Genomic DNA, 8,981 nt, shown 5'->3' on the forward strand with positions numbered 1-8,981 from the left:
CAGAGAACAGGGGCGCACTAGGCTCTCTATGTTCATGGGGGTTTATTATAAAGATACACAAAATAAAGGAAGCGTGGCTGGTGGCCTCAGCTGTGGGCAGTCAAACCCACACGTACTGTGGGTTTTTGGGACTCAGCATCTCTCTAAATGGCTCAAATTTAAACTCCCTGAGAGAGGAGCTCTAACCGGGTCTCCCTGTCACCTACCATTACAGAGGGCTGCAGTGGAGCAGACACCTCTGTGATCGTGCTGGCTGGAGCCCAAGGAAGCTCTTGAGAGCCACAGCACCCCCCTGTCTCTCTCTGCTCATTTCTTCTTCCACACATTCACCATACTTGTGATTCCTTGTTCTGTGTCTGTCGATCCTGCCCAGTTATAAACTCTGTGAGGGCAGGGAGCTACTTGACGTCTGTGTGCCTCGGTTTCCTCATGTGTAAATTGGTGGTAACAATGACCCCTGCCATCTAGGGTTGTTGCAAGGATTGAGACAATAGAAATTAGTAAATGATTCGCTCATTACTGAGTGCCAGCCCTGGCCTAGGCATTTTGTGCATATTAACTCACTTAATCCTTACAGCAACATTTTGAGATAGGAACTCTTACCTTGAGGCAATCACGGCACAGAAAGGATGGCTAACTTGCTAACAAGTGATGATCCTTATAATGAGTGATCTTATAATAAAGTCCCATGAACAGACATAACCTGAGAGTGCCCCTGTTCCCCACAGCCTAAAATCACCAACAAACATGGTCCGTTTAACGGGAACTTCCTTCTACTTTGTTCATGAGTCAGAATTTGAACACTGCTGTCTCTAGAGATCCCAGACACCACGGATGTAACCCCTATGTTGTCCTGCCTCTCACCATGTGTATAAAGCCTTAACATCCATGCTGACGCCCTAGTAAAACACTTGGTGTTAGCTATTATCAGACTAGGCCCTGCTGGAGCCCTTGCACAGCGCAGGGCCAGACATGAGGAAGTGCTCAGTGGATCTCTGTAGAAGGAATGAACAAGGCTGCAACCTCATGGAGTTGTCCCACCACTCTCTGCCCCTGCCCACCCCGTCGCAGCTATCCTGTGGGTCACGCTAATGGGAGAGCACTGTCATGTGACTCGCAGCTGGCAGAGGCTGCTGGGCAAGGTGTCCAGGTTTGCTGTAGCAGTTCAGGCAGGCAGGGCCAGGCCGAGGAAAGGGAGACCGTTTGCCATTATCTTTGAGCCTCTCTTTGGCACGTGGAATTTCTCAGATGCAGAGCTTTAAAGCAGCAGAGTGGCAGGTGAGTTCTTACCCTTCTTTATGAAAGAAAAACCAGGGAAAACAAAGCATTCTGCTTTCTAGAAGCCAGGTCATCTGGAAGCCAGCTTCTGCAGCTCAAAAGAGGGCCTTAGCAGTTACAAAGAAACACAAGATCATGGTAAGAGTACAACAAAAACATGGTGTGAAGCCAAACATGCAAAAAGTCAGTGTAGGCGCAAATGCACACAGAGAAAAGCTGAGAGGAAGTGCTCCAAAATGAGAATAGTGGTTACTGCATGTGAGTAATAGGGAACTTAATTTATTCCTCTAAAATTTTTTTTTTTTTTTTGCATTTCCCAAGTTTTCTACAGTGAGCAGGTATTGTTTTATACTTACAGAAAAAGTTATTAAAACATAGAAAGGTACATGTAGAGAACATCTTTATAATGTTTTTTTTTAAATCTTAGTATTTCAGTTATAAGAAATGCACATCTCCTCTCAGAGTCCCCTGGGACAGGGCAAGGAAAGAAAGAAGCCTGGGATGAAAGTGACACTGAGCCTGGGGTGAAAGTGACACTGAGTGTGTGTGTATCTGTGGTTTCTCTGGGGCCACCCGATGATTCAGGGACAGAGTCCTGGCTGCTCTCCAGGAGGTGAGACTCCTTTCGAGGTCAATCATTTCCTGATGGGTCCTGGTGGCCTCACAAGATATTAATATAGTATAGTTTGGTCAGTACCCATTTCTGTTTCCCAGCTTATTAACACTTCCTATTGCTCATCACTTTTGTTTTTGTCTTGGGATCATCTTTCTTCTACCTGAAAAACTCTATTTAGTATTTATTTTAATGCAGATACAGTAGCAACAAAGTCTCAGTTTTTACCTGGAAAAACTTTATTTTGCCTTTGCGTAAAAGAAAATCAATTTCATGGAAGTGTAATTTCATACAATAACATTCACAGATTTCAAGCATATGGGTTGCTGACTTTTGACAAGTTGTATGTATCTATATGTATATTCATACATACAGACACACATATGTGACTGTATAAAAGGGAGAGAGCAAGCACTGCAATCAAGACACAAAACATTTCTATCTCCCCAGAAATGACCCTTATTCCTCTTTGCAGTCAATTTCTCCCCACTCCCATCTGCCCCCTGCCTCAGGAAACCATTGATCTGATTTCTAGATCAGATTTTCAGAATCACATGCATGAAATCTTTTTTTCTGAGATAGAGTCTCACTCTGTCACCCAGGCTGGAGTGCAATGGCACAATCTTGGCTCACCGCAGCCTCCACCTCCCGGATTCAACCAGTTCTCCTGCCTCAGCCTCCCTGGTAGCTGGGATTACAGGTGTGCGCCACCATGCCCTGCTAATTTTTGTATTTTCGAGGAGACAGGGTTTCACAATGTTGGCCAGGCTGGTCTTGAACTCCTGGCCCCAAGTGATCCACCTGCCTTGGCCTCCCAAAGTGCTGGGATTACAAGTGTGAGTCATTGCACCCAGCCCTATGTACTCTATTGAGCCTGGCTTCTCTTACTCAGTGTAGTATCTGTGACCCTCATTCACGATGTATTCTTGTTTCGTTGGCATTTATTGTTGAATTGTGTTCTACTGTATGGATATGCTATACTTTGTCAATCCATTCACCGGCAGTTGTCCTCTGTGTGAGCCACAAGTTATTCTATTATAACCAGGACTGGAAGTCCCTTGTTTTTTTTTAAAAAAAAACAGCAAAAACAAAAAACAACAAAAAACCCATCAGAACCCCTGATTCTTTTCAAAAGGCAGGTTTCTAGAAGGGGAAGTTACTAAATAGAAAGTTTTCAGAGTCTGTTGACACATACTATGTCAAAGGACTTTCCAGAGACTTCCACAGATTTACATTTCCACCAGTGGTATAGGAGAGTCCTGACTCACCAAACATCAACAGCATTTTTGTATCTTACTCTCTGATCTTTGCAAGAATGCAAAGCTGCCAAATTGTATGCAGCAGTGAAGGGAATTTTACATTGAGTATAAACCAGTAGGTCCAGTATGTATTTTCTTCCTGAGTTTGCAGAATTTTCAGTGACCTCATGTCTTTAACCTCTGTTTCACTGAGTTGCCGATGAAACTGATCTGAAAAGCCAATTAAGATCATTCCTGGCCGGGCGCGGTGGCTCACGCCTGTAATCCCAGCACTTTGGGAGGCCGAGGTGGGTAGATCATGAGGTCAGATCAAGACCATCCTGGCTAACACGGTGAAACCCCGTTTCTACTAAAAATACAAAAAATTAGCAAAAAAATAATGGCGGGCACCTGTAGTCCCAGTTACTGGGGAGGCTGAGGCAGGAGAATGGCGTGAACCGGGGAGGCGGAGCTTGCAGTGGGCCGAGATCGTGCCACTGCACCCCAGCCTGGGCGACAGAGCGAGACTCCATCTCAACAACAGCAACAACAACAACAACAAAGGTCATTCCTGGCATCAGTATTTTAAATGGAAGGACAGCAGGCAGGAACTCTGACGTCTCACCACTCTAGCTTTTAGTGATTGCCCTGGAGTGGCGCTGTCCACTTAAGTAGCCCCTGGCTGCATGTGGCTCTTGAGCACTGGAAATGTGGTTGATCCAAGTTGAGATGTGAGGTTAAAACACATGCCAGGTTTCCAAGACTTAGTATGAAGAAAAAGAATGTAAACTATCTCATTAATAAATTTTGTGTTGATGGGCTGGGTGCAGTGGCTCTCACCTGTAATCCCAGCACTCTGGGAGGCCAAGGTGGGAGGATCACTTGAGGCCAGGAGTTCAAGACCAGCCTGAGCAATATGATGAAACCCTGTCTCTACTAAAAATACAAAAATTAGCCAGGTGTGGGGGTGTGCACCTGTAATCCCAGCTACTTGGGAGGCTGAGGCAGGAGAATTGCTTGAACCTGGGAGGTGGAGGTTGCAGTGAGCCGAGATCACACCACTGCACTCCAGCCTGGGCAACAGAGTGAGTGAGACTTCATGTCAAAATAATAATAATAATCAATACAAAAATTTTGTATGGATGACATAAATTTTGTATGGATGACATAAATTTTGTATGGATGATATACTGAAATATTTTGAGTGTATTAGAATTAAAATATATCATTGAAATTGATATATCACCTGTCCATTTTTACTTTTATTAATGTGGCTACTAAAAAGTTTTAAATTACTGGGAAGCTGTGTCATATTTCAATTCATCAGATCTGCTCTGTGGTCTTCTTTTTCCCTTTGAAGATCCGCCATCCTGCAATCCCTGCTTCCTTTTCACCAGAGCAGCTTCCCTGAATCTTCTCCTGGAGGCTCTGCAGACCTTTTATTTAGTTTGGAAGATCACATTGCAGGATGGGACTTGGGCACTGGTTTCTGTGAGGAGCCTGGAGTGGTGAATTGCCCCTGGGATTCCCTTACCCTGGGAACTAACCCTCTCTGAGGGCAGAAAGCTAGAAAGAAGAGGAGTTGGGAGGAGATGCCTGTGCAAGCCCCAGCTCCCTTCAGGGCTCCCTCATCGCCCACAGGCTCTACCCCCACCTGCCTTTGCCTCAGGAGATGGCTTTTGGTGGTGGACTCACCCTCCTCTGATCTCTGTTTCATTTTTCCAATTGGTGATCCATCTTTTGTTCTGCGGTGCGTCCTTTTTTTCTGGCTGCCTCCATTAGCTTGGTTTTTTTCTTTGTGTATTCCCTGGAGCTGCCTTACCAGGATCTCCAACTTCAGTCCCCATTGGTCTGCACCACTGGCCTGGGAAAGCCCCACTGAGGAGAGCAGACCCAGCTCCCAGATACCTGGTCCTGGTCCAACCTTAGTCTTTTTGCCTGGAAGAAAGAACCAGACCCTCTTCATCAACAGGAGCCCCCCTTTACCAAGTAAAGAAAGGAAAGGATTGCCTGCCAGGGCCAGCAGATCTCTGGCTCTTTGGTGTTTCTGGTAATAAGTGCCCATGAACTTTAAATTGATCTCCAGTCTCCCATGGTATGGTTTTGGTCTACCCTTAGATTCTGTTTACCAGGTCTGAGTTCAGTTTCTCTGCTTTCCTTTCCAACATCCATACCTTGTTAAGTTCTTGCTGAATTGAGCTAACTCTGCACACTTGATTAAATCTTAAGCCAGAGCTCTAGAAATTATAAAGCAGCCTCCTTGCCAGATGGCTGTCATATAATATATTGCTTTATTTAGGTGATTGTAAGTCAGGAGACTTTCCTTCAGTTTCTGCCTTTGATGGCAAGAGGTGGAGATACCTGTCTATGGCGGCGATTACAGAAAACATCTGGGAAGACAAGTCGCTGTTTTTATGGGAATCGCAGGCTTGGAAGAGACAGAAGCAGTGAGTAAAATGGGCCCCTCGTGGGAGGCGGGCAAAGGTCGGGAAAGGAGGGATGAGGAAGTTGTGCAATACCCCTTCCCAGCTTTCTAAAAAATGGAGCATGACGTTGAAAAACGCTAAATCACGAAGTGAGAAGCGACTTCTTTCCAGTTTTCTCTCAGCCTTGTGATGATCTTAAAGAGAAAGTCTCAATTCTGTGCTACTGTGTCTTTAACATCTCTCAGATGCTTGCGAGAGAAAACAGGCCCCAACTGCAGCAGGACTAGCTAGAATACGGTAATATTGTTGTATTTCTGATGAATTAATTTTTGTGTTACTTTCAATGCATTGCAAAGGATTTTTTTTTTCTGTTTCTAATGGTGACATAACATTCCTTTAAAATTATTAGCATTTTCAAAACTCAACTGAAAACAAAAAGTTAAGCAAATAAAGTACAGGTGTGTCTCAATTATGGCAAGAACAACCAAAAACTGACTATGGTGGGGATGTTGAACGTTTGAAAAACACTGTCCTAAAAGAAGAAGGTACAGAGAGTAGTCTGATATCTGGGAATACTAGATTTTAAAATTATTCTCTTGCCAGTTTTATTCATTCATTCACCATGTGCCACAATAACTTTTTTAAGTCTTTGTTCGATTTTGCAGATTCCAGAAAGAACTTGGAAATTGAAGATTTAAAGAATGTTGTTTTAAAATATTGTAACTTCAAAGAATGATGCCAGGAACTTAAAAAGGTATTATTAACTGCTAATTTAAATTTAATATTGTCAACTGATATGCTTTAAATGAGCCGATTTTTTAAAGCTAAGGATCCTAAAGGGGGTCATAGAATTGACCGCCATGGAAAATAGCCGGGCGTGGTGGCTCACGCCTGTAATCCAAACAATTTGGGTGGCCGAGGCAGGCAGATCACTTGAGGTCAGGAGTTCAAGACCAGCTTGGCCAACATGGTGAAACCCTGTCTCTATTAAAAATACAAAAATTAGCTGGGTGTGGTGACACACGCCTGTAGTTCTAGCTACTCAGGTGGCTGATGCAGGGTAATTGCTTGAGCTCGGGAGGCAGATGTTGCAGTGAGCCAAGATTGTGCCACTGTACTCCAGCCTGGGCCACACAGTGGGACTCTGCCAAAAAAAAAAAAAAAAAGAAAAAAAGAAAAAGGAGAAAAGGCTGGATTAGCATTTAATAACTTTTATTGGAACAATAACCAATATTTTCATCCCTTTAAATTTTTTTGGTGGGGATCTCTTGCCCTTCTGTTGCTGATAATTTTAAATTGTACTCTTTCTTGCGCTATCATTTGGGTTCTAAAAAGAAAGCTATTGTGTGGGATCTGGCATTTGATAGGTTAAAAAAAGAAAACATGGAAGCGTGTCAAAGAGCAGGAGACTCATGTGCCCTTGGTGGAAAAAAAATTGAGAACCACTAGACCTGAATGTTAACAGATGTGGCTTGTGAAACATATTAATGATGTTGATAGTGTTAAAAGATCTATGAACTTTTTTTTGAACTATAAAAAAACTTTTTTTTTTAAACTCTCTCTGTGAAATGCATGGGTTTTCCTGCCTAGACAAACGACAAAGTGGCCAATTCCAGGCCTTTCCGCTTCCAAGATCATTTTGCACATGCAAGTATGCCTGGACGAGAAGAGGCTGAAGGGTCTTCTGTGGGATTAAAAAAAAAAAATTATTATTATTATTTGCTGTTACTGTTATAAGGAAGGTAGTGAGTTCAATTTTGGGATAACTCAGATAAACCCAAGTGTTTTGTAATGCCCAAATAAAATAGCTTGGGTCCCTGTTCCTACCCAGACAAGAAACTCAGCACTTCTTTTCAAGGGTTTCCAGAGAGATGCCTCTCTTGGGAATCTAATCTCGAGAACTCCGTGCCGACTCTCCCTCTTCCTCCTGCACCTCTGCCCTCCCTCTGTCCCGCTTCATGCCACATGGGGCCATTGCTTCTCCCTCCTTCCCCAGGGTGCTTGTGTATAACAGACTTTGCTGAAGGTCAAGGACACAGGGGAAGAGGTTATAGCACAAACCAAAATGGGCAACAGTGACTGAGACATCACTGTCCCCAGGTTCCTTGGCTCTGGCTACCACAGCAGACTTCATGCAGTTGTCTCTCTCCTTAGGCTATTTTGTGCTGAGACCCTGTCTCCCACCAAACCTCACAGGTCCTTCTTTCTCAGTTCTGGGCCTGTTCCCTGCTTGGGGAATGCAGAAACCTCCAAGCCCTGTTAACCTTATTATGTAAAATAATACACCTTTCCATCTCTATCTCAGTCTACGATCGAAGCACACTTTTGCTTTATAGTAATAATGAAGATGTTTTGATTTAAAAATAAGAAAGGGTTGGCTATCTCTGGTCAGCTACTCTAGTGATGTAACCCTCAAGCGCAAACAATTAAATTATGATTTTTTTTTCTTTAATGCATCTAAGATAAAAGTTTTGTTGCAGACAGGACCTTGCTCTGTAACCCAGGCTGGAGTGCAGTGCTGTGATAATAGCTCACTGCAGCCTTGAACTCCTGTGCTCATGCGATCCTCCTGCCTTAGCCTCCCCAACAGCTAGGACTACAGGTGTGCGCCACTATGCCTGGCTAATTTTTTTATTTTTTGAGAGATGGGGGTCTCACTATGTTGCACAGGCTGGTCTCAAACTACTGGCCTTACTTCAAGCTATCTGCCCATCTCAGCCTCCCAAAGCACTGGGATTACAGTCATGAGCCAACTTGCCTGGCCAGATAAAGGTCTTAAGCATGGCTCCTTCCTGCTCTAGGTAGAGAAACCCAGGACCAGTGGGAGGTGGGGTGGGCTCTTTCTTTAGCTTTTGCTTTGCTGATGATATCATTGGTCTCTTCAGGAGATGCACAGAGTAGCAGGGGCCCTGGAGGGCAGGGCCTGAATCCTGATTGCCCTACTGCTGGGAGGACACACGCAGCCGAAGATGAATTTGGGAAAAGTAGCCACTTGCTACTTTAACTATGGAAGAGCAGGGCCACAGTGAGATGGAAATAATCCCATCAGAGTCTCATCCCCACATTCAATTACTGAAAAGCAACCGGGAACTTCTGGTCACTCGCATCCGCAACACTCAGTGTCTGGTGGACAACTTACTGAAGAATGACTACTTCTCCACCGAAGACGCTGAGATTGTGTGTGCCTGCCCCACCCAGCCCGACAAGGTGCCCCGGGGACAGGGATGGGCATGGGCATTGTGTGGACCCGGGGAGCTGGAAGAGGCCTCTCCCTGCTGATCTGAATGAAGAGCGTGGGAGTTTAGTCCAGGGGGCAGGGCTGCACTTTGGGGTACTAATAGCACACAAATGCCTGGGTTAGCAGGTTGCACAATCAGGTCTTTCATTCCTGTGTTTGTGTCTGGAGCAAACCCTGACATCTCAGTT

At 44.5% G+C, this 8,981-nt stretch overlaps 1 protein-coding gene across 2 annotated transcripts in view; it reads left to right on the forward strand.

Moving 5' to 3' along the window:
* Positions 1–8,981, forward strand: part of NOD1 (nucleotide-binding oligomerization domain containing 1) — a 51,218-nt gene that overhangs the window by 13,617 nt on the left and 28,620 nt on the right. Inside the window, exons 2-5 of one of the 2 annotated variants that reach the window (XM_011972216.1) lie at positions 1,706–1,795; positions 5,429–5,576; positions 6,221–6,309; positions 8,441–8,762. In XM_011972216.1, coding sequence (XP_011827606.1) covers positions 8,562–8,762 — 201 coding nt within the window. In that variant the 5' untranslated portion in view covers positions 1,706–1,795; positions 5,429–5,576; positions 6,221–6,309; positions 8,441–8,561. The remainder of the gene's footprint in view (positions 1–1,705; positions 1,796–5,428; positions 5,577–6,220; positions 6,310–8,440; positions 8,763–8,981) is intronic. The other variant, XM_011972214.1, reaches the window with a different exon arrangement.

This window comes from Mandrillus leucophaeus, unplaced genomic scaffold (genome assembly GCF_000951045.1).
Source record: "Mandrillus leucophaeus isolate KB7577 unplaced genomic scaffold, Mleu.le_1.0 Scaffold128, whole genome shotgun sequence".
NCBI lineage: Eukaryota > Metazoa > Chordata > Mammalia > Primates > Cercopithecidae > Mandrillus > Mandrillus leucophaeus.